The 25,953-nt window shown below is 46.5% G+C and overlaps 1 protein-coding gene and 1 long non-coding RNA gene across 5 annotated transcripts in view; both read right to left on the bottom strand.

Annotated features, from left to right (window-relative positions):
• LOC311426441 overlaps positions 1–25,953 on the bottom strand; it is a 290,718-nt gene that overhangs the window by 51,288 nt on the left and 213,477 nt on the right. The window lies entirely within an intron of this gene.
• Positions 1–25,953, bottom strand: part of LOC311426314 (E3 ubiquitin-protein ligase KCMF1-like) — a 127,895-nt gene that overhangs the window by 25,582 nt on the left and 76,360 nt on the right. For 2 of the 4 annotated variants that reach the window (XM_084502723.1, XM_084502724.1), the window contains exon 3: positions 23,253–23,392. In XM_084502723.1, coding sequence (XP_084358849.1) covers positions 23,253–23,392 — 140 coding nt within the window. The remainder of the gene's footprint in view (positions 1–23,252; positions 23,393–25,953) is intronic. The other 2 variants (XM_084502725.1, XM_084502726.1) reach the window with 1 other exon arrangement.

Genomic DNA, 25,953 nt, shown 5'->3' with positions numbered 1-25,953 from the left:
CTGTTGAGGGATTTTTGAAACAGCAAAGATCCCATGGCTTGCTGCAGCTGAGCAGACCAAGCTACCAGGACAACTATGAGAAGTTCCCATGACAGTGTTCCCACATCTCCCAATTGAGGAATTTAGAAAAATATTGTTGCCAGCAGCTGGCTTCAAGGACAAGGTCTACGTGACTGCTAATCACAAGGGGGTTGTTTTCTTGCAGTTGTTTGTCTGAGTGCTTTTGACCAATAATCTTGTGTGAGACACTATCTGCCCCTGTTAAGTTTGCTATAAAAGTCAGGCTGTCGTGTTTTCGGCTGTTCCTCCTGCAACAGTAGGACCAGAGGGAGACCCTAGTTTTGTTCACGTTCCATTTACCAGGTCAGATTTGGTAAACTGGAAACAGTCTGTTGGGCCCTACAGGGATAATCCGTCAGTAACGTAACAGCTGTTAGAAACCATCATGATTACCCATAACCCCAATTGGGGAGATATGTGAGCTTTATTAAACACCTTTTTGACTGTACAGAAAAGGAGAACTGGAAAAAGCTCACGTGGAGGCAAGGCAGAGGTGCCCACAGGAAGAGGTGGAAGAATTAGTACCAATTCAGAAAGACCCTGAGTGGAACCCAAATATCAACAGGGGTCAACAGGTTGTAAAACAATATGGATGATTAATCCTTTAAGGGGGGTTAAAATGGGGTATTAAAACAAAACAAAACAACTTGAACACTTGGTTATATGAGGTGTCTCCACAGAAACTTAGAAATCTCTACAGAGTCTTTGTGCCTTTTAACGCATTAATAGCCAGGCTGTGTACCTGTGTATTTCATGCATGCTAGCTTGCTTTTGCAGACAGTGAATTTATCCCGGCAATCCAAAGAACCTGTGTACCTGTTGCTGTAATAAATTGCACTTAATTGCATTGTTCCTAGCTGTGATAGTTATTGGATGTGACTAGAGTGAAGGTGTGCTACATTATTGGTGAATCTGTGACTGTGATAGTTCAGTACCCTGAATCCCACCAGACCCATAATGGTTAATCGGCTACTCCCCTTAATGAGACAGAGAAATTGGCGTAGTCGGCAGGATTGCTATGGATAAACTGCTGCAAAAATGTAAATGTGACCCCTTCCCAGGTGGGGAAGGAGTGGGCTGAAAAATTTTGGAAAAATCAAGAGAAAGTGGTAGAAAGCATTAACCATTGTCAGGCTGCACAAAAGATTGGAGAGAGAAAGGGTAAAGGTATGATTTTTGTGCTGTGTTACGAGCCCGTTTCACAGTTCTCATTGAATGCGACTAGAGTGAGGGCATGCTACGTTACTGGTGAATTTGTGACCATGATAGTTCAGTACCCTGAATCCAACTGGACCCATATCATTTAATCAGCTACACCCCTTAACACGACAACCATCCACCCTCTTTTACGTCCTACCCCTCAGTGGCACAGGAGAACAGGGAATGGGGGTTGCAGTCAGTCCATAATGCTTCAACTCCACCGCTCCTTCACAGTCATTCTCTTCCCCTGCTCCAATGTGGGGTCCCCTCCCACTGGATACAGCCTTTCCCGAACTGATCCTGCAAGGTCTTCCCACAGGCAGCAGCTCTTCAAGAACTGCTCAAACATGGGTCTGTACCACGGGGTCCATCCTTCAGTAGCACGCTGCTCCAACATGGATCCCCCATGGGCAGCAGCTCCTGCCAGATCACCTGCAAATGTGTGGGCTCCTCTCCCTGGGCTGCTGTTGTGGCCCAGAATCAGCTCTGGCAGGGGCTTTCCACAGGCCGCAAGCTCCTTCAGGCCTGATCCTCCTGCTCCACCATGGGCTCCTCCGTGGGCTGCAGTGTGGAAATCTGATCCACCGTGGTACATCATGGGCTGCAGGGGAACAACCTGCTCCACCAGGGTCCTCTCCGCAGCCCACAGGGGAACTACAGCTTTGGCACCCGGAGCACCTCCTTCTGCACTGACCTTGGTGTCTGCAGGGCTGGTTCTCACTCCTCGCTCTCCCAGCTGCTGTTGCACAGCAGTTTTTTCCCTTTCTTAAATCTGCTCTCACAGAGGCACAAGCAACGTCACTTATTGGCTCGGCTCTTGCCAGCAGCAGGTCCTTTTTGGAGCCGTCTGAAACTGGCTCTTATCTGACATGGGGCAGATTCTGGACTCTTTTCACCGAGGCCACCCCTGCTACCAAGCCCTTGACACATAAATTCAGTACCAGGAGAGAATAGGAAAGGTATAAAGTGCAGAGGAACTCATGGGCTGAGATAAAGGCAGTTTACTAGGCTGTGCGCAAGCAAAGCAAAACAAGGAATTAATTCACTACTCCCCATTGGCAGGCAGATGTTTAGCCACCTCCAGCAAAGCAGGGCTCATCATGCGTAATGGTCTCTTGGGAAGACAAACTCCATCACTCCAAACATCTTCCCTTCCTCCTCCTTTACCCCAGTTCTATTGCTGAACATGATGTCATATGGCATGGAAAATCCCTTTGGCTGGTCTGCATCAGCTGTCCTGGCCATGTCCCCTCCCAGCTTCTTGTGCACCCCCAGCCCCTTGCTGGCAGGGCCGTGTGAGAAGCTGAAAAGTCCTTGACTTACTGTAAGCACTGTTCTGCAACAACTAAAACATCAGTGTGTTATCAACATTATTCTCATCAAAAATCCAAATCACAGCAGCATACAAGCTACTATGAAGAAAATCAATAGTAAAAAACTCTATCCCAGCCAAAACCACAACAGTACCACAATATCAAATTAGGTTCACAGCGAGAAAGTGGCTGGAGCTGTTAATAGACAAGATTTTTTTTAATGGGTTGATCTGCAAATGCTAATTTAGTTTTAACACCCTGATACTACCTGTAAAGAAACCAAATAGCAGTGAGTACAGGTTTGTACAAGATTTGCAAGCCATAAATAAGATAACTGAAGACAGACACCCCATGGTACCAAATCCATACACCCTCCTAACAGCATTATCTTAAAAGGATACCTACTTCACAGTATTGGAGCTAAAAGGCATCTTATTTTCTATATCCTTATATCCAGATAGTCAGACTACATTTCCTTTTGAGTGAGAAAATCCCACAACTGGGAAAAAGACTCAAATGTGCTAGACAGTACTACCCTAGGGGTTCAAGAATAGTCCAGCGGTACTTGGGACTGCCTTGGCTGTGGACTTAAACAACTGGCAGAGTTTAAATGAAGGAAGTCTGCTGCAATATGTTGACAACTTGTTGTTAGGAGCTCAAACCAAAGAAAACTGTGTACAACTCACTCTCCGTCTGTTAAATTACCCAAGAATAGCCAGATACAGAGTATCCCAGAAGAAGGCCCAAGTGACTCAGCAGAAAGTGCGGTACTTAGGGATTGATATTTCCCAACAACTGTTAGCACTGGAACCTAAGCAAAAAGAAGCTCACCAAGAGAGCTCATCAGTGCTCACCAAGCCGCTTTCCATCATTTATCAGTGTCATGTTAAAGGGGACTTATCAGAGTCCATCATTTGCCTATTTCAGAACCCTGCTAAGGACTTTCCCTGAGACAGTTTCACAAAGTTGAATGTATTTAATAAGGCAAGAGATATAATAGATTCAGAACTGCTGTTGATAAATACACTTACTGCAATAGTTCTAATATATGATAACAGTGCTAGCAAAATTCTATTCCAGCTATTCCTCACCAAAGGGTGAAGGTGCAGAGCTTACCAAAAAGGCATCCCTCTTTTGGTGGAGGAGAAAGTGCACAGTCTCTTCTGGGTTTCCAATTTCTTCTCCACCCCACCCCGCTCTTCCTTTTTCCTCACTCTAATTTCTTCTTCTTCTCTTTTTTTCTTCCTTCTCTTTCTTTTTACACTAACTCCTAACACTCTTTTATATTCTAATCTTATCTGTTCCCTCCCTGGAGTATGTTTATCATAGAATCATAGAAACATAGAATATCCCCAGTTGGAAGAGACCCAGAAGGATCATCAAGTCCAATGCCTGGCACCGCACAGGTCTAACCAAAAGTTTAGACCGTGTGACTAAGTGCACAGTTCAATCACTTCTTAAATTCAGACAGGCTTGGTGCAGTGACTACATACCTGGGGAGCCTGTTCTAGTGTGCGACCACCCTCTCGGTGAAGAACCTCTTCCTGATATCCAGTATAAACCTCCCCTGCCTCAGCTTAACACAGTTCCCGCGGGTCCTATCACTGGTGATTACAGAGAATAGGTCACCTGCCTCTCCACTCTCCCTTGCAAGGAAGTTGTAGACAATGATGACATAACCCCTCAGCCTCCTCTTCTCCAGCCCGAACAGACCAAGTGACCTCAGCTGCTCCTCGTACATCTTCCCCTCTAGGTCCTTCACCATCTTCGTCACCCTCCTCTGGACACTCTCCAACAGTTTCACATCCTTTTTGTACTGTGGTGCCCAGAACTGCACACAGTACTCGAGGTGAGGCCGGACCAGCGCAGAGTAGAGTGGGACAATCACTTCCCTCGACTGACTAGCAATGCCGTGCTTGACTTACCCCAGGATACGGTTGGCCCTCCTGGCTGCCAGGGCACACTGCTGGCTCATATTCAACTTGCTGTCAACCACAACCCTCAGATCCCTCTCTGTGGGGCTGCTCTCCAGCGTCTCGTCACCCAGCCTGTACATATGGCCAGGGTTGCCCCGTCCCAGGTGCAGGACCTGGCACTTGCTCCTGTTAAACTTCATGCGGTTGGTGATTGCCCAGCTCTCCAATCTGTCCAGATCTCTCTGCAAGACCACTGAAAAATAATTGAGAGAGGTCCCGCGATGACGTCAGCCAGCTCTTTAAGCACCCTGGGATGAATCCCATCTAGACCCATGGACATGTATGGATCCAGGTGGAGCAGCAAATCCCACACACATTCAGGGGCGGTTGAGAGTTTATCATTCCCACCATCATGGTCCTCCAGCTCAGGGCACCCAGGGTTCCGAAGCCCATCATCAGCACTGAAGACAGAGGTGAAGAAGGCATTAAACGTCTCTGCTTTGCCTATGTCCTTGTCTGTGAAGAGACCTTCCCCATCAGGTAGCGGACCTATGTTTTCTTTGGTTCTCCTTTTTCTGTTCACATATCTTAAAAAAAAAAAACTTTTTATTGTCTCCCACAGACCTGGCCAGCTTCAACTCTAGTTGGGCTTTGGCCACACAAATTTTCTCCCTAGAAACACAAACAGCATCCCTATATTCCTTCCTCGTCGCCTGACCCTCCTTCCAGCAGCTGTACACTTTCTTTTTTTTCGCTTAAGCTCCAGTAGAAGATCCTTGGTAGCCAGGCCAGCCATCTGCCCCGCCTGCCTGTCTTCCGATATTTTGGAATTGCCTGATCTTGTGCTTTTAGGAGGCAGTGCTTAAAGACTGACCAGCACTGATGGATGCCAATGCCTTCAAAAGCAGCTTCCCAGTGGACCTTGCTGACTAGTTCCCTGAACAGCCTGAAGTTTTGCTTGTAATTGGTGAGTGGTTTCCCTGTCCTTATCTCAACCCATGAGTTTTTTTCATTGCATTTTCTAATTCGTGTCCTTCTGAGGATAGGGAGGGAGAAAGTGGTGTGGTGGGCACCAGGCAGCCTGCCAAGGTCACCTCACAACAACAGTGCTCAATGCGGTAGGGCCATGATACCATGTCTCACCATGTATAGTAGGTAGAAGCCTGTACACATTTATTCTCCTTGAAGCTGAATGGAAGCCCAAATGGAAGAACCAAATTCACTTCAGCGTTAGTGATGCCTTCTGTTGAGGCCTATTTGTGTGTTTCTCCTATCTTTCAGAAAACTGTTGAATTATATTTCTGACAATTTCTCATGTGTCCCCACCCCCACTCCACAAAAAAGTGCTTTTAAATCTGTTAACTTGCTACCTGAACTTTAAACACTGCTTTCATCAGGGAAGTGTAATTTTATCAAAATGCACAGTACTGCATATTTTTGAAAGACAGGTTAACCTGGAAGAATAAAAGAACATGATAGTACCACACCAAAAACTATTTGATACTAAAAGTTTGGTTGAGAATTTCATAGTGCATATTTAGCAGTGAAGTGGTTAATCTTTTAGTTAGTAGCCCACTCAGTACACATCCTGGAAACTATCAAAAAGTCGGAATTGCAATCCAGGATCTTTGTCTGCAACAATAGGCTACAGCTATGGGATCCCCAAGAAAGGGAGAGTCACCAGTCCATGACTGTGCATTTCCTTTAAAAGATTAAAAGACCAGATCTGACTTTTTTTTTTCCTTCACCTGTTGTTCAATTCCCATGGTTGATCATGGAAATGTCCATCAGTTAGTAAGTCAACATACAATGCAGTCTGCATTCTTTTTTGTTCTCCTCAGTGCTGTAGGTTTTATACCAGAATCAGAGGATACCATTTCATAAGTGTTATAAAATTTAGGGAACTGAAGGATCCTTATTTCACTGCATACGGCACACTAGAGTATCTCAACATCACTGCAAAAAAAAATGTGGAGAAAGACTGTCTCAGTACAAAAAGTCCTGTTTGGTTTTAGTCATTGGCAAAACTAAACCAGCTGTCTGGAATTAATTTCCTAGAGCTGCAGCAACCTAAATGCTATACTATTACAAAAGGTATAGTTTTCCAAATATTTTTAAATTGTAGAAAAAAATAGAAAAAATGGTATATTTGTCTCTGTTAACTAGTTTGCTTTGTCCTTTATCTAGATTACCTCCTTTCTTCTCTATGTCCCAAATCTACTTTTTCCCCTGCTAAATCCCAGTCCCATTCCTGCTGTCTGACATGAAAGTTTCAGAGTTGTGAGGCTTGGAAGTGCTGCAGCTCCAGCTGTCTCTAATTGCACAATTTTTGTCCACTTTGATTTCTCTCAGCCAGCATAAGAAGTTATCAATGAAGTGTGCCTTACCTAGTGTCACTGATAGGATAGCAGCTTCTGCTCATAGTGAAGGGATGCAGACCACACTCATGCATAATATAGCTATGCTACCAGAAGCCTCTGTAGCAGGTTGTCCTGGTTTCAGCTAGGACAGAGTTAATTTTCCTCCTAGTAGCTGGTAGGGGGGTGCTGTGTTTGGGATTTAGAATGAGAATAATACCATGCTGATGTTTTAATTGTTGCAGAGCAGTGCTTACACTAAGCCAAGGACTTTTCAGCTTCTCACTATGTCAGTGGACAGGCTGGGGGATGCAGCAGGAGCTGGGAGGGGACAAAACCAGGACAGCTGACCCAAACTGGCAAAAGGGGTATTCCATACCATCTGACATCATGCTGAGGAATTGATAGGGGGAGTTGTGGTGGTTTTACCCTGCTAGGCAGCTGAACTCCACCACAACTGCTCTCTAACTCCCACTCCACAGAAGAGGAGGGGAAGAAGTAAAGGAAATAAGAACTCACAGATTGAGATAAGGGTAATTTAATTAAAGGGAAAAAAATATTAAGGAAAGATTATTACTAATTAAACAATTTAACTAAAGGGAAAAAAGGGAAAGGGGAAAAGGGAGGGGAAAATAAAGAAAAGAAAAAAAAAATGAACAAGCAAAAACAAACAAACAAACAAAAAACAAGTAAAGGCTGTGTGGAAGTGATGCTTGGCCACGTCCTTGAAGCAGGGCCTCAACGCACGTAGCCGGTGTTCGGGAGGAGGACCGACGTTTTCACAACGAGAGCCCACCCCTCCCCTCTTCTTCCTGTTTCCACCCTTTATTGGTGAGTGTGACATCATATAGTATGGAATATCCCTTTGGTAGGTTTAGGCCAGCTGCCCTGGTGATGTTTCTTTCTCACTTTTTTGCCCACACCCTAGGAGGGTTTAGAGAGAATCCTGATGCTGTGCCAGCACTGCTCAGCAGCAGACACAACATTGGTGTGATAACACTGCTGTTCTAGCTACAAGTGCAGAGCACAGCACTGTATGGGCTGCTGCAGGGAAAGTTAACATCCCAGCCAGACCCAATACAGGTGGCTCGCTGGGGTGAGGGGACCAGCTGCTCGGGGATAGGCTGGGCATCGGTCAGCGGGTGGTGAGCAATTGCATTGTGCATCACTTGTTTGTACACATTATTAGTAGTAGTACTATTATCTTCATTATTTTTATTTTCCTTTGTTTTCTGTCCTAACAAACTGTCTTTATCTCAACCCACAGGCTTCATTTTCCTGATTCTCTCCTCCATTCCACTTTGGGGGGGAGGGTGAGCAAACAGCTGTGTGGTGCTTAGCTGCCAGATGGGTTAAAACACAACAGTCCTTTTGGCACTGAACGTGGGGCATGAAGGATTGAGATAACGACAGATCTGACCAGAGCGTGTTAAAACAAAATTCTTATAAGTGTTAGATCAGTTTAATAGTTGCTCATCACAATACTGATTTTTTTGATCTCAGGTCTGCTGTGCCTGTTTTGCAAATTGAGTTATATAGCACATTACTTACTGTATGCGTTCCCTGTCGTGCTGCTTATCCTTTCTGGGGGCTGGTTTAAGGTTATTATTTTACTGTACTGTATAACTCTGGCTTATGATATGATAAAATTACTGTCATGAAAGTAATCTGGTATTTGTACTCAACATTGCCGTCAACTCCATACTTTGGAAACCATATCTCAGAAACTATTAACAATTACACCTTTTACCTTTTTTCTTCAGGGAGCCAATCTATGGAAGGGACTGGGGGAGATGTTTTTTTCCCACTCATTCACCCTCCCTTTCTCCTTTACCCCCTTCTTCTCCTCCAGGCGAGTTACAATAGCTTTTCAAGACTTTGAATATCCTTGGGATGTTCAGACCAGCATGTTCTTATTGTTATTACTCATGAATATACTTTAGATTTTGTTTAAGGTTAAACAACTACTTAGGAATGCCATCCAGAGATCTGTCCTGAGGCGGGATAGTTGTGAGTGGCAGGGAGTGTGGAAGGATATGAGCAGGCATCTAGAGCAGTGGGCACCTCCAGTGCCTTGGAAATTCACCCCTGAAAAACCACAAAATCCTAAAAAACTGGTAGAATGCTTGAAAAAGGTGTGTCATCACCCTAGCAATTCCAGAGATACACAAATCACTGCAGTGTGCTGGGGCTTGCCCTATGCTTACTGAGCTGCAGTCAATACCACTATAACCCAAGTGACAGACCCTGCAGCCACTCCAAGTCCTGTGACAGGCCCAACAGCCACTCCAACCCATCCCATCCCTGAGCAGCATCCCGGAAGCCCATCCTATCCCTGAGCAGCAGTCCCACCTGCACTGGCCAGCCACTCCATATTAATTGCTCAGCATGACTTTATATGGTATGGAATACCCTGTACTCAGCTCTGGTGAGGCCGCACCTCGAGTACTGTGTTCAGTTTTGGGCCCCTCGCTACAAGAAGGACATCGAGGTGCTTGAGCGGGTGCAGAGAAGGGCGACGAAGCTGGTGAGGGGCCTGGAGAACAAGTCCTACGAGGAGCGGCTGAGGGAGCTGGGCTTGTTCAGCCTGGAGAAGAGGAGGCTCAGGGGTGACCTTATCGCTCTTTTTAGGTACCTCAAGGGAGGCTGTAGCGAGGTGGGGGTTGGCCTGTTCTCCCACGTGCCTGGTGACAGGACGAGGGGGAATGGGCTTAAGTTGAGCCAGGGGAGTTTTAGGTTAGATGTTAGGAAGAACTTCTTCACTGAAAGGGTTGTGAGGCACTGAAACAGGCTGCCCAGGGAAGTGGTGGAGTCACCATCCCTGGAAGTCTTCAAAAGCCGTTTAGATGTAGAGCTTAGGGATATGGTTTAGTGGAGGGCTGTTAGCGTTAGGTTGGAGGTTGGACTCGATGACCTTGAGGTCTCTTCCAACCTAGAAATTCTGTGATTCTGTGATTCTGTGAATCACCTTCACAGCTACCATTACGCAACAAGTATGAGGCTCTAGAACTTGACAGTCAAGCAAATGACGATGTAGATGAAAGCCCATCCCAGTTGGAAGGGGTGCCTAAGGCAAGGCAACCTAGCCCCCTTCTATCAAGAAAGAAAGAAGGGTTATCGTCATAGGGGACCCCCTTCTGAAAGTTACAGAGGGCCCGATTTGCCGTCTGGACCCAACTCACAGGGAAATCTGCTGCTTCCCTGGGGCTCAGGTAAGAGACATTGCCAGGAAAGTCACTCGCCTGGTACGGCCCACCGACTACTACCCGCTACTGTTTTTTCAGGCTGGTAATGACGAGGTAGCAACGAGAAGTTCGAGAACAATCAAAAGGGACTTTAGGGCTTTGGGGCGACTGGTTAAAGGATCAGGGGCACGGGCTGTGTTTGCCTCTGTCTTTCTGATAGGAGGGATCAATGTTGACAAGCAGACTCGTCTTATTAACATGTGTCTTCAAGGCTGGTGCAACCAGAAGAACTTTGGGTTTCTTGATTATGGGAAGGTCTATGCAACACCAGGCCTGCTGGAACCAAATGGGATGTGCCTCTCTCACAGGGGGGAAAAGGATTTTTGCTTAGGAGTTGGCAGGGCTGATAGATGTGGCTTTAAACTAGAGTTGAAGGGGGAAAGGGATAAAACTCTAAAGCCGGTGATAAGCTAAGAGATGGCATGCCAGAATCAGAGGGACTGTGTGCTGGTGGGGTCTTTTGGTCTGCTCCACAAGGTGCTGTGTACAATGAGGCACATTTGAAGTGCTTCTACACCAACACACACAGTATGAGAAATGAACTGGATGAGCTAGAAATATTGGCCCAGTCCCAGAGCTACAATATCATTGGCATAAGTGAAACCTGGTGGGATGAGTCCTGTGACTGGTATGTCACAACAGATGGTTACAGGCTCCTCAGTAGGGATAGGCAGGGCAGGTGAAGCGGTGGGGTGGTGCTGTATGTAAAGGAGGGGCTGGACTGTGTGGAGACTGCAGTTGGCAATGGCAAAGTTGAGAGTATTTGGGTAAGGATTAAGGGACAAACAAATGAAGGGGATGTCATCATGGGAGTCTATTACAGACCACCCAGCCAGGATGATGACACCGATTAATTATTCTTTGAGGAACTAAGCGATACCTAAAGATCAGCTGCCTTTGTCCTTATGGGGAACTTCAACTTGCCAGACGTTAACTGGGAATATCACACAGCCGACATAAGCAGGTCCAGGAGGTTCCTAAAGCACCTCGATAATAACTTCTTAGTACAGGTGCTAAGGGATCCAACTAAGAAAGGTGCCCTCCTAGATCTGTTGCTGGAGAACAGAGAGGGTCTTGTGGGGGATGTGTCAATTGGCGACCGTCTTGGTCATGGTGACCATGAAGCAGTTGAGTTTAAAAGTTTTGGTGACAGGAAGAAAACTGCCACCACAACTTCAGCCCTGGATATGGGGAGAGCAGACTTCAGGCTGCTCAGGGAACTAGTTAGCAAGATCCCCTGGGAAACTGCTTTTGAAGGCATTGGTGTCCATCAGTGCTGGTTAGTCTTTAAGCACTGCCTCCTAAAAGCACAGGATCAGGCAATTCCAAAATATTGGAAGTCAGGCAGGCGGGGCAGACAGCTGGCTTGGCTGACCACGGGTCTTCTGGAGCTTGGGCATAAAAAGAAAGTGTATGGCTGCTGAAAGCAGGGTCAGGCAACATGGAAGGACTACAGGGACACTGTTTGCCTTTGCAGGGAGAAAATTTGTGTGGCCAAAGCCCAATTAGAGTTGAAGCTTGCCGGGTCTGTGGGAGACAATGAAAAGGTTTTTTTTTAAATATGTGAATAGAAAAAGGAGGACCAGAGAAAACATAGGTCCACTACTTGAAGGGGAAGGTCAACTCACGAACAAGGACATGGGCAAAGCAGAGACATTTAATGCCTTCTTTGCCTCTATCTTCAATGCCAATGATAGGCTTTGGGACCCCGGGTGCCCTGAGCCGGACAACTGTGACAGTGCGAGCGATAAACTCCCAACCAACCCTGAATGTGTGTGGGATCTACTGCTCCACCTGGATCCATACAAGTCTATGGGTCCTGATGAGTTTCTTCCCAGGGAGCTTAGAGAGCTGGCTAACGTCATCGCGGGACCTCTCTCAATTATTTGTCAACAGTCTTGGGAATCTGGAGAGGTCCCAGTAGACTGGAAGGTGGCAAATGTTTTTTGCCAATTTTCAAGAAGGGCAAGAAAGAAGACCCTGGTAACTACAGGCCTGTCAGTCTCATGTCAGTGCCTGGTAAAATTATGGAGAAGATAATCCTTGAAGTTATTGAAGCGCACCTGGGAGACAATGCAGTCAAGGTCCCAGCCAACATGGGTTCACGAGGGGTAGGTCCTGCCTAACAAATTTGATTTCCATTTATGATAAGATCACCCATCTAATTGATCAAGGGAAACCAGCTGTTCTGATTTTCTGAATTTCCGTAAAGCTTTTGACACAGTTTCTCATATGATCCTACTGGACAAAATGTCCAGCGTACAGCTAAACAAAAACATCATATGATGGGTGAGCAAATTGGCTGACAGACAGGGCTCAAAGGGTTGTAGTAAATGGCGCCACATCAGACTGGCGGAAGGTCACTAGTGGGGTCCCCCAGGGCTCCATTTTAGGGCCACTCCTCTTCAATGTCTTTATAAATGATTTGGATGTAGGACTAGAAGGTGTTTTGAGCAAATTTGCTGATAACACTAAACCTGGAGGAGTTGTTGACTCTGCTGAGCATGGAAAGGCCTTGAAGAGAGATCTGGACAGATTGGAGAGCTGGGCAATCACCAACCGCATGAAGTTTAACAGGAGCAAGTGCCAGGTCCTGCACCTGGGATGGGGCAGCCCTGGCTATATGTACAGGCTGGGCGACGAGACGCTAGAAAGCAGCCCCGCAGAGAGGGATCTGAGGGTTGTGGTTGATAGCAAGCTGAATATGAGCCAGCAGTGTGCCCTGGCAGCCAGGAGGGCCAACTGTATCCTGGGGTAAATCAAGCACGGCATTGCTAGTCAGTCGAGGGATCTGATTGTCCCGCTCTACTCTGCACTGGTGCGGCCTCACCTCAAGTACTGTGTGCAGTTCTGGGCACCACAGTACAAAAAGGATGTGAAACTATTGGAGAGTGTCCAGAGGAGGGTGACGAAGATGGTGAAGGGCCTAGAGGGGAAGATGTACGAGGAGCAGCTGAGGTCACTTGGTCTGTTCGGGCTGGAAAAGAGGATGCTGAGGGGAGACCTCATCACGGTCTACATCTTCCTCACAAGGGGGAGCAGAGTGGCAGGCTCCAATCTATTCTCTCTGGTGACCCATGATAGGACCCAAGGGAATGGAGTCAAGCTGCGACAGGGGAGGTTCAGGCTGGATATCAGGAAGAGGTTCTTCACTGAGAGGGTGGTTGCGCACTGGAACAGGCTCCTCAGGTATGTTGTCACGGCGCCAAGCCTGTCAGAGTGTTAGAAGCTGGTGTAGTTTAACCTGGCTGGCAGCTATGCACCACACAGCCGTTCGCTCATCCTCCCCCCTCCCGCTCTGGGGTGGGGGAGAGAAACAGGAAAGTGAAGCCTGTGGGTTGAGATAGAGACAGTTTTTTAAGACAGGAAAATAATAATAATAAAAGTACTACTAATAATAATGTGTATGAAACAAGTGATGCACAATGCAATTATCACCATCCGCTGAACGAAGCCCAGGCTATCCCCGAGCAGCCGCCCCCCCCATCCCCCACCTAGCCACCCCTATATATTGTTCAGCATGACATCAGATGGTATGGAATACCCCTTTGGCCAGTTTGGGTCAGCTGTCCTGGGTCTATCCCCTCCCAGCTCCTGCTGCACCCCTAGCCTGCCCGCTGTCAGGACAGAGCAAGAAGCTCCCTGGCTTAGTGGAAGCACTGCTATGAAACAATTAAAACATCAGCATGGTATCAACACTCTTCTCATCCTAATCCAAAACAGCATGCTAACAGCTACCAGGAGGAAAATTAACTCTATCCTAGCCAAAACCTGGACATATATCCAATCTTTATTCCATACCATTTATGTCAAGCTCAGGTTACACCCTTTCCAATTCATTCCAATTAATCACCATGTTCATCTATGGTATATAGAATGTCCACTGAATTTGTATTGTCCGTGACTGACTTCGGGCTCCATCTGTCATAGAAGTCTTTCAGGGCAGAAGAGATGGTGTGTGATGTTGCATTGCCACACGTTGAAGCTTGTTCTCATTCCATCACATCTCTGTGCTTATCCAATTCTATCAAAATTCATTCATTATTATCTGCATGGCTGTTACAGTGATACCATTAATAAGACAGTGACATATAGCAATCATGGTAGTGATGACAGAGTATTATATAATAATTAACATAAAACAATTCAACTCATGGGCTATTCTCACCCAGTCTTAAATCCTCTTGAGGTACACACTGGACACCCAACTTTCCGGATCACTCAACTTTCCCGGAGGCTGGTGCATGATAGGGGATGTGATACACCTACTCAATACCATGTTCTTTGGCCCAAGTGTCTATAAGGTTGTTTGGGAAATGAGTCCCATTGTCTGACTCTATTCTTTCTGGGGTGCCATGTCGCCATAGGACTTGCTTTTCAAGGCCCAGTGTAGTGTTCTGGGCATTGGCATGGGGCACAGGATATGTTTCCAGTCACCTGGTGGCTGCTTCCACCATTGTTAGTATGTAGCGCTTGCCTTTGTGGGTTTGAGGGAGTGTAATGTAATCAATCTGCCAGGCCTCCCCATATTTATATTTCAGCCATCATCCTCCATACCAAAGAGGCTTTAACCGCTTGGCTTGCTTGATTGCAGCACATGTTTCACAATCATGATTTACCTGTGCAATAGTGTCCATGGTCAGGTCCACCCTTCGATCACGAGCCCATCTGTATGCTGCATCTCTGCCTTGATGGCCCGAGGTGTCATGGGCCCATCGAGCTACAAATAATTCACCCTTATGTTGCCAGTCCAGGTCCACCTGAGCCACTTCAATCTTAGCAGCCTGATTCACCTGCTAGTTGTTTCAATGTTCTTCAGTGGCCCCATTCTTGGTCACATGAGCATCTACACGGTGTACTTTTACTACCAGGTTCTCTACCTGGGCAGCAATATCTTGCCCCAGTGCAGCATCCCAGATGGGTTTGCCTCTGTGCTGCCAGTTGCTCTGCTTCCATTGCTGTAACCTCCCCCACAGCAGCTGGGAGAGCGAGGAGTGAGAACCAGCCCTGCAGACACCAAGGTCAGTGCAGAAGGAGGTGCTCCGGGTGCCAAAGCTGTAGTTCCCCTGTGGGCTGTGGAGAGGACCCTGGTGGAGCAGGTTGTTCCCCTGCAGCCCATGATCACAGAATTACAGAATTTTCTAGGTTGGAAGAGACCTCAAGGTCATCGAGTCCAACCTCCAACCTAACGCTAACAGCCCTCCACTAAACCATATCCCTAAGCTCTACATCTAAGCGTCTTTTGAAGACTTCCAGGGATGGTGACTCCACCACTTCCCTGGGCAGCCTGTTCCAATGCCTCACAACCCTTTCTGTAAAGAAGTTCTTCCTAACATCTAACCTAAAACTCCCCTGGCTCAACTTAAGCCCATTCCCCCTCGTCCTGTCACCAGGCACGTGGGAGAACAGGCCAACCCCCACCTCGCTACAGCCTCCCTTGAGGTACCTAAAAAGAGCGATAAGGTCGCCCCTGAGCCTCCTCTTCTCCAGGCTGAACAAGCCCAGCTCCCTCAGCCGCTCCTCGTAGGACTTGTTCTCCAGAAAGGGGAGGGGGCACCCGGATTTGAACCGGGGACCTCTTGATCTGCAGTCAAATGCTCTACCCCTGAGCTATACCCCCACCTAATGATGTACCACGGTGGATCAGATTTCCACACTGCAGCCCACGGAGGAGCCCATGGTGGAGCAGGAGGATCAGGCCTGAAGGAGCTTGCGGCCTGTGGAAAGCCCCTGCCGGAGCTGATTGATGCCGGAGCAGCCCAGGGAGAGGAGCCCACACATTTGCAGGTGATCTGGCAGGAGCTGCTGCCCATGTTGGAGCAGCTTGCTACTGAAGGATGGACCCCGTGGTACAGACCCATGTTTGAGCAGTTCTAGAAGAGCTGCTGCCTTTGGGAAGCCCATGCAGAATCAGTTCGGGAAAGGCTGTATCCAGTGGGAGGGACCCCACATTGGAGCAGGGGAAGAGAATGACTGTGAAGGAGCAGTAGAGACAAAGTGCTATAGACTGACTGCAGCCCCCATTCCTCCATTCCCCTGTACCGCTTGAGGGGAGGAGGTGGAAGAGGATGGATGGGGGGAAGGTGTTTTTAGTTTGTTGATCTCCCTGTCCTTATCTCAGCCCCTGAGGCCTTTTCATCGTATTTTCTCCCCCTTTCTCTTCAAGGAAGAGGCGTGAGAGAGCAGTTGTGGTGGAGCTTAACTGCCAAGCTGGGTAAAACCACTAGAAACAGATAAGCTTCATTGTCAACATCGCTCACTGATAGGATTTTTTTTTTCTTTCCAGCATACTTTCTTTTCCCCCTCTTCTTCTGAGAAGATAGAGTTAGAGAGTGTTTGTGGTGGAGTTTAAGCTGCCCAGCAGGGTAAAACCAGTACAACTATAAGCAGTAGTTCATATGTTCTTAGGAAAGACCAGGAAGCCTTTGAATCTTAAAATAGGTGGAGCAATTTTACCTCCACTACTACTCCTTCACATGAGACCCCTAGCAGGCCTCCTTCTCCTACAGAATTCGTCAAAATGTGAGAATAGCTTAGAGGTCAGAACAAACAAGTTGGAAATCACAAGTCATTTCTCTACAACTTATTAAGATCTGAATATTCTTCCTCAAGCATGCACATTTTTATAGCAACCTACAGCAAAAACAACTAGGCAAGAGTTCCCAGAATGTCCTTCTATAATCATACATTCTTCAACCATAAAAAGTATTTGAACACAAACACGAATACAGACATAGATTTGTATTCAAACAGACCAAAACTCCCTCAGCAGTACTCACAGAAGGGAGGGCAGCCAATGATACTGGAAGATGGAAGCTGGCAACAAGGACCAGCAGGAGGAAGAATCTTTCCCCAAAGTCTGAGGTGCCCTTACAGAACCGCTTCACCCCTCTGTGGACTTAGAAGGAAAAACCCCTTTTGGGGGGGAAGGAATTGTGAAGCTGAGTAAGACAGACAGGTCTGCTCCCCATGTAACAACTAGTCCAAGTAAGAAAAAGTGACAGGTGATAGTAGCAGTAGACTCTCTTCTGAGAGGTACAGAGGCACTCATCTGCCGACCTGGTTCTGCTTTTAAGGGAAGTCTGCTGTTTACTGGGGGCTTGTATCAAGGGTGTTACCAAAAGACTGCCAAGCCTTGTACAGCCTAAGGACTATTATCCACTGCTGCTGTTTCACGTGGGCACCAATGATGCAGCCAGGAACAACCTGAGGAGTGTCAAGAGGGATTACAGAGCCCTGGGAGCAGCAGTAAAGGACTCAGGAGTGCAGGTAGTTTTTTTATCAGTCCTGCTGGTTAAAAGGGAGGGGGTTGAAAGGGCCAGTTGAATCTGGCAAATCAGCAGATGGTTTCAGGACTGGTGCCACAGACAGGGGTTCAGCTACTGAGATTATGGGGCTTGCTTTGAGAAACTTGGTTTACTGGGAGCTGAGATGGGGTCCATCTATCAGAGAAGGGGAAGAACATCTTTGGTCATAGTCTTGCCAAGCTGATGAAGAGGGCTTTAAACTACAGGAGTTAAAGATGTATGCATGCCTGCAAGACTATGACCTCATTGGCATTAAGGAGATGTGGAGGGACAGCTCCCTTGACTGGAGTGTTGGAATGGAAGGATACAGGCTCTTTAGGAAGAACAGGCAGGGGAGATGAAGAGGGGGCATCACCCTCTATGTCAGTGAGCAGCTAGAGTGCATGGGATGGATGAGGAGCTGACAGAGCTTACGTGTCAGGATTAAAGAGAGGGCAGGGACAGGTGACATTATAGTGGGAGTCTGCTACAGGCCACCTGAAGACCAAGAAGACCAAGCAGATGAGGCCCTCTATAGATGGATATAAGCAGCCTCACATTCACAAGCCCTGGTTCTTGTGGGGTGTGCTGGATCTGGCTGGGATGAAGTTAATATTCCATGCTGAAGCCCATACAGCACTGTGCTCTGCACTTGTAGCTAGAACAGCAGTGGTATCACACTAGTGTTTTGTCTATTGCTGAGCAATACTGGCACCACATCAGGATTCCCTCCAACCCCCTGAGAGCCAGCAGGCTGGGGGTGGGCAAGAGATGGGAAGGGGACAAACACCAGGGCAGCTGACCTAAACCAACCAAAGGGATATTCCATACCATACGATGTCACACTCAGCAATAAATGTGGAAAAGGGAAGAAGAGGGGAGGGGTGGACTCTTGTTATGAAAACGTCTGTCCTCCCAAACAACTGCTACTTGCATTGAGGCCCTGCTTCCTGGGACATGGCTGAACATTACTTGTTGATGGGAAGTAGAGAGTAATTTCTTTTTTCTCTCTCTCTGTGCTTCCGCACAGCCTTTGCCTGTTTTGTGGTGTTTTTTTTTTTTTTGTTTGTTTGTTTTTTGTTTGTTTGTTTGTTTGTTTTCCCCTTTTCCTTTTCCCTTCAATTAAATTATCCTTATCTCAACCCGTGAGTTGTTTTTTTTTTCTTTCCAGCATACTGTCTTCTTTCCCTCTTCTTCTAAGGAGGGGGAGTGAGAGAGTGGTTGTGGTGGAGTTCAGCTGCCCAACAAGGTAAAAACCACCACATGGGGGACTTCAAGAATCATGATATCTGTTTGAGGGACAGCACAGCAGGACATAGGCAATCCAGGAGGTTCCTGGAATGCATTGATGACACTGTCCTTGTTGCCAACAAGGAGAGGTGCTATGCTGGACCTCATTCTCACCAACAAGGAGGGGCTGGTAGGGCATGTGAAGTGCAAGGGCAGCCCTGGCTGTAGTGATCATGAAATGGTGCAGTTTAGGGAAGCTTTCCTGAGGGAAGCAAGGAGGGAGCACAGCAAGCTTGCTACCCTGGAATTTGGAAGAGCAGACTTCGGCCTCTTCAGGGATCTGCTTGATATAGTCACATGGGACAAAGCCCTGGAGGGGAGAAGGACCCAAGAAAGCTGGTTAATATTCAAGGAACTTTAACTGCTGTTAAAGATAACAAAAAACGTTTCTATAAATACATCAACACAAAAAGGAGGACTAAGGAGAATCTCCATCCTTTACTGGATGCGGGGGGAAACTTAGTTACAAGAGATGAGGAAAAGGCGGAGGTGCTCAATGCCTTCTTTGCCTCAGTCTTTAGCGGCAATACCGGTTGTTCTCTGGATACCCAGTACCCTGAGCTGGTGGAAGGGGATGAGGAGCAGGATGTGGCCCTCACCATCCACGAAGAACTGGTTGGTGACCTGCTACGGCACTTGGATGTGCACAAGTCAATGGAGCCGGATGGGATCCACCCAAGGGTACTGAGAGAACTGGCAGAGGAGCTGGCCAAGCCACTGTCCATCATTTATCAGCAGTCCTGGCTATCGGGGGAGGTCCCAGTTGACTGGCGGCTAGCAAACGTGACACCCATCTACAAGAAGGGCCGGAGGGCAGACCCGGGAAACTACAGGCCTGTCAGTTTGACCTCAGTGCCAGGGAAGCTCATGGAGCAGATCCTCCTGAGAGTCATCACGCAGCACTTGCAGGGCAAGCAGGCGATCAGGCCCAGTCAGCATGGGTTTATGAAAGGCAGGTCCTGCTTGACGAACCTGATCTCCTTCTATGACAAAGTGACGCGCTGGGTGGATGAGGGAAAGGCTGTGGATGTGGTCTACCTTGACTTCAGCAAGGCTTTTGACACTGTTTCCCACAGCATTCTCCTCAAGAAACTGGCTGCTCTTGGCTTGGACTGGCGCACGCTTCTTTGGGTTAGAAACTGGCTGGATAGCCGGGCCCAAAGAGTCGTGGTGAATGGAGCCAAGTCCAGTTGGAGGCCAGTCACTAGTGGTGTCCCCCAGGGCTCGGTGCTGGGGCCAGTCCTCTTTAATATCATCATCGATGATCTGGATGAGGGCATTGAGTGCACCCTCAGTAAGTTTGCAGATGACACCAAGCTATGCGCGTGTGTCGATCTGCTCGAGGGTAGGAAGGCTTTGCAGGAGGATCTGGATAGGCTGCACCGATGGGCTGAGGTCAGCTGCATGAAGTTTAACAAGGCCAAGTGCCGGGTCCTGCACCTGGGGCGCAATAACCCCAAGCAGAGCTACAGGCTGAGAGATGAGTGGTTGGAGAGCTGCCTGGCAGAGAAGGACCTGGGAGTGATGGTTGATAGTCGGCTGAATATGAGCCAGCAGTGTGCTCAGGTGGCCAAGAAGGCCAACGGCATCCTGGCTTGTATCAGGAACAGTGTGACCAGCAGGGCTAGGGAGGTGATTGTCCCCCTGTACTCGGCTCTGGTGAGGCCGCACCTCGAGTACTGTGTTCAGTTTTGGGCCCCTCGCTACAAGAAGGACATCGAGGTGCTCGAGCGAGTCCAGAGAAGGGCGACGAAGCTGGTGAGGGGCCTGGAGAACAAGTCCTACGAGGAGCGGCTGAGGGAGCTGGGCTTGTTCAGCCTCGAGAAAAGGAGGCTCAGGGGCGACCTTATTGCTCTCTACAGGTACCTCAAAGGAGGCTGTAGTGAGGTGGGGGTTGGCCTGTTCTCCCACGTGCCTGGTGACAGGACGAGGGGGAATGGGCTTAAGTTGCGCCAGGGGAGTTTTAGGTTAGATGTTAGGAAGAACTTCTTTACCGAAAGGGTTGTTGGACACTGGAACAGGCTTCCCAGGGAAGTGGTGGAGTCACCATCCCTGGAAGTCTTTAAAAGACGTTTAGACGTAGAGCTTAGGGATATGGTTTAGTGGAGATTGTTAGCATTAGGTAGAGGTTGGACTCGATGATCTTGAGGTCTCTTCCAACCTAGAAATTCTGTGATTCTGTGATTCTGTGATCACCTCCTCCAAGCTCAGGAGCGATACATCCCAAGAAAGAGGAAGTCGGGCAAAAACACCACAAGCCCAGAAAGCCAACCTGGCTTGCAACCTGGGCTGCATCAAAAGAAGCATGGCTAGCAGGTCAGAGGAGATGATTCTCCCCCTCTACTCCGCTCTTGTGAGACCCCACCTGGACCACTGCATCCAGCTCTGGGGTGCCCAAATGTAAGAAGGACATGGACCTATTAGAACAAGTTCAGGGGAGGGTCACAAAGATGATCAGAGGGCTGGAACACCTCTCCTATGAAGACAGGCTGAAGGAGTTGGGGTTGTTCAGCCTGGAGAAGAGAAGGCTCTGAGGAAACCTTATAGTGGCCTTCCAGTACCTAAAGGGGGCCTAGAAGAAAGCTGGAAAGGGACTCTTTGTCGGGGAGTGTAGTGATAGGACAAGGAGTAACGGCTTGAAACTAAAAGAGGGTAGGTTTAGATTAGATATAAGGAAGAAATTCTTTACTCTGAGGGTGGTGAGGCACTGGAACAGGTTGCCCAGAGAAATTGTGGATGTCTCATCTCTGGAAGTGTTTAAGGCCAGGTTGGATGGGGCTTTTAGCAACCTGATCTAAGGTGTCCCTGCCCATGGCAGGGAGGTTGAAATTAGGTGATCTTTAAAATCTCTTCCAATATAAAGCATTCTATGATTCTATATCCTCCTCTGCAATAACCTCCACTGGTGGAAACATGCCAAAACTTCATGATTAAGAATTTAACCTAGGATTGCCAACATACATAACTTAAATTAGCGAAGCAAGCTTTAAGAATAAATACAAAACATACCCCCATACCAAAAAGAGAAATCTAAAAACAGGGCTACAGATTTTTCTAAAAATAAAGTAGACTGAACACTCAGCAGTGCAAGTATGTAGTTTCTTAAAACTGTAATGAAGTCTGATAATAAACCATTTCAAATAGCATCAAAACCAAGTGCAAAGTCATCTCACACTTTCGAAAAATTTCAGACCTTTTGGCTCAAGCAACAGTGATATCTAGATATAAAAATTAGAAGAGATTAAAATGATTACCAACAAAAACAGAAGCAGAACAATTCTTCCTTTATTGTATGGTGTATAATCGCTTTGCACCAATTACTACTGTTGGAGGGGTGGTGAGGTAGAAAAGATAAGGCCATTTTAGCCTTAACTATTTTCAAAATGAAGTATATATATTTTAACACTTACACATAGATCAGAATTTCAAAGGCACCTACATGTGTAACTTTTTCTATCAACAGGCCTTTCCAGAAAGGAATCTGTGATAATATTTTAGAATCTGAGGTTATACATCTCAAATATGATATTAGCTACCCCAACAAAGAGATTGTTAGCTGCTTAGCCACATTCTTCTACTCCAACTAAGTTGTCAGGCACTGATACCTCAGATAGTGGACTGTAAACAGAAATATTTCATGAAGCATATTCTTAAACATGCCATCTGTTTTAATGCTGGTGGTAGAGGGAAACAACAGTAATAATCCTAACAGAAAAACAAGTTATGATGCACAAATATACCAGATTTCAAAAGTTTTTTTAAAAAAAAAAAAACAGATCAACAGATTAGCTGCATACCTTTCTCTATCTCCAACTAAAGAAGGCTGACATCTGACATAACTATAGACCTATAGGACATTGTGTGCCAGATTGACAGCTAGGCAACTACATGTGAATGGAGAGACACTGCTATATAGAATAACCATGAGAACATTCTAAATATTGCCAAACATATAGTAAATAAGCTCCAAAAAGGGCAGCCTTAATATCAAGCCAACTAAATAGTGTAGTTTCTTCCTCTCTTACGTGATCAATCTCACTATATTAGAATACCAGTAAGATGTAGGAAACTTCCAATACCTCCACTGATTTTCAGGAAATGCTTTCTGGATTTTTGTTTGTTTTCAAACAAAACAAACTAACAGAACACTGTTGGGCTAATTTAACATTAGCATTAAAGTTCTGAAGTCAATGATTCTCTGCTATACTCACCCTATAGTCAGAATATAACGGCATGGGCACTAATATTCATAGAGGCAGAAGCTACGTGTAAATAAAATATTTAGTACTATGCTACTACAACATTAGAAGTTGCCCAGTTAAAAAACAAAAGTAACAGAGGCGCACAACTCAATGGTGACTTAATCATTTTCCATGTACCTAACTGAAATGAAACATTTTGTTGAGTGTACTCACTAACTACAAAAAACCTTAATAAAACATTCCCATCTCTCAAATACAGGTACATACCTCCCCACTCAGCATTTAAATGAACAAACACTTCAAGGAAAAAAATATATTCAATTTCTAGATGAGAAATTTTCATATGCTTTCACTGTAATAAAAAAAATGCTGAAGCAGCTTACCACCTCTGTTGATGTTTCTGCATGTTCAGAAGCAACATGTTCTTGAAGAGATGTTTCTGTATAACCCATCTTTCCACAATAAGGACAAGTAAAAGACTGTGGCTGTTCTACAGAGAAAGCTTCTCCACCATAATACAAATCTGGAAAAAGATGATGTTTTAAGAGGAGTTATTATTAAGCAGCATAGCCCATTCTTTTTTTCATATAATTCTTTATATATTCCTATGTGCATGTAATAACTGTCAAATTCATTCATTCGTTAATCAAAATAAATATTTTAATTCCGCACAAAGTGAAGATGCTGATATTGTATAGTTGTTCAATGACTCAACTGACAAACAAATAGACAGACTACACAGCATTTTCACTAATAAACAATTTAAGTTTCTAATATTCAGGAAGAGTGTTGTGGTTTAATCCAGCAGGCAGCTAAACACCTCTCAGCCGTTCGCTCACCCTTTCCACCAAAAGCAGGATGGGGGAGAGAATTGGGAAGAAAAAAAAAAGTAAAAGATTGTGGGTTGAGATAAAGACAGTTTATTAGGACGGAAAAGGAAAATAATAATAATAATGATAAAAGTAATCATAACAATGTGTGCAAAACAAGTGATGAGATGCACAATGCAATTGCTCACTACCCGCTGACCGATGCCCATCCCATCCCTGAGCAACCGGTCCCCCCACCCCAGCCAGCCACCCCATATCAATTGCTCAGCATGACGTCATATGGTACGGAATACTCCTTTGGCCAGTTTGCGTCAGATGTCCTGGTTCTGTCCCCTCCCAGTACCTGCTGCACGTCCAGCCTCCTCGCTGTCAGGACAGAGCGAGAAGCTGAAAAGCCCATTGGCTTAGTGTAAGCACTGCTCTGCAACAATTAAAACATCAGTGTGTTATTCTCATCCTAAATCCAAAACACAGCACCATATCAGCTACTAGGAGGAAAATTAACTTTATCCTAGTCAAAACCAGGACAATATCCACCCCTTATTCCATACCATATACGTCATGCATCGGTCCCACACTTTCCAATACATCCCAATTAATCACCACTTTTCATATCACAGAATCACAGAATGGTTCAGGTTGGAAGGGCTCTGAACATCATCTAGTCCAACCCTCCTGCCAAGCAGGATCACATAGAGCACATTGCACAGGATGGCATCCAAGCAGGTTTTGAATATCTCTGGAGGAGACTCCACAACCTCTCTGGGCAACCTGTTCCAGTGCTCAGTCACCCTCACAGTAAAGAAATGCCTGGGGACCTCTGGGGGACAACACTAGTTACAGGACTCCAACTAGACCCTGAACCACTAAACTCAACCCTCTGAGATCTGCCATTCAGCCAACTGACAATCTACCTCACCGTCCACTCATCTAGGCCACACTTCCCGAGCTTTTCTATGAGAATGTTATGGGAGACAGTGTCAAACACCTTGCTGAAGTCAAGGTCGACCACATCCACCCCTCTACTCTCATCTACCCAGCTAGTCATCCCATCATAGAAGGCTATCGGATTGGTTAAGCAAGATTTCCCCTTGGTGAATCATTACTGACTGCTCCTGATCACCTTCTTATACTCCACATGCTTGGAGATGACCTCCAGGATGAGATGCTCCATCACGTTTCCAGGGATGGAGGTGAAGCTGACTGGCCTGTAGTTGCCTGGGTCCTCCTTCTTGCCCTTTTTGAAGACTGGTGTGACATTAGCTTTCTTCCAGTCCTCAGGCACCTCTCCTGTTCTCCAGGACCTTTAAAAGATCATGGAGAGTGGCCTAGCAATAACATTGGCCAGCTCCCTCAGCACCCGTGGGTACATTCCATTGGGGCACATGGATTTATGAACGTCAAGTTTGCTTAGATGATCTTTGACCCGATCCTCTTCGACCAAGGGAAAGACGTGCTTTCTCCAGACTTCTTCACTTGTCGCCAGGGTCTGAGATTCCTGAGGACTAGTCTTAGCAGTAAAGACTGAAGCAAAAAAGGCATTCAGCATCTCTGCTGTTTCTGTATCCTTTGGCACCATAGCACCTGCCACATTCAGCAGCAGGCAAACATTTTCCCTAGTATATGTATATATAAAATGTCTACTGAGTTTGTTCAGACCATGACTAACTTTGGGCTCCAACTGTCACACCAATCTTTGTTGACATGGTGTGTGATATTGGATCATCACCCACTGAAACCCGTTCTGGTTCCATCACAAAGCTGTGCACGTCCAATTCTATCAAAATTCATTCATCATTATCTGCATAACTCTTACTGTGATACCATTCATATCATGATCTTCAGTGGCCCCATTCTTGGTCACATGAGCATCTACACGGTGTACTTTTACTACCAGGTTCTCTACCCGGGAAGCAAAATCTTACCACAGTGCAGCATCCCAGATGGGTTTGCCTCTGTGCTGCCAGTTGCTCTGCTTCCATTGCTGTAATCGCCCCCACAGGGCATTTGCTACCATCCATGAATCAGTGTAGAGATAGAGAATTGGCCACTCTTCTCGTTCAGCAATATCTAAAGCCAGCTGAATGGCTTTCACTTCTGCAAACTGACTCGATTCACCTTCTCCCTCAGCAGCTTCTGCAACTCGTCGTGTAGGACTCCATACAGAAGCATTCCATCTCTGATGCTTCCCCACAATAGGACAGGACCCATCAGTGAACAGGGCATATTGCTTCTCATTTTCTGGTAGCTTGTT

This window comes from Aythya ferina (assembly GCF_964211825.1).
Source record: "Aythya ferina genome assembly, chromosome: W".
Classification (NCBI taxonomy): domain Eukaryota; kingdom Metazoa; phylum Chordata; class Aves; order Anseriformes; family Anatidae; genus Aythya; species Aythya ferina.
Note: the sequence above shows the minus strand (reverse complement) of the source record. Positions and strands in the feature narration are given on the sequence as shown.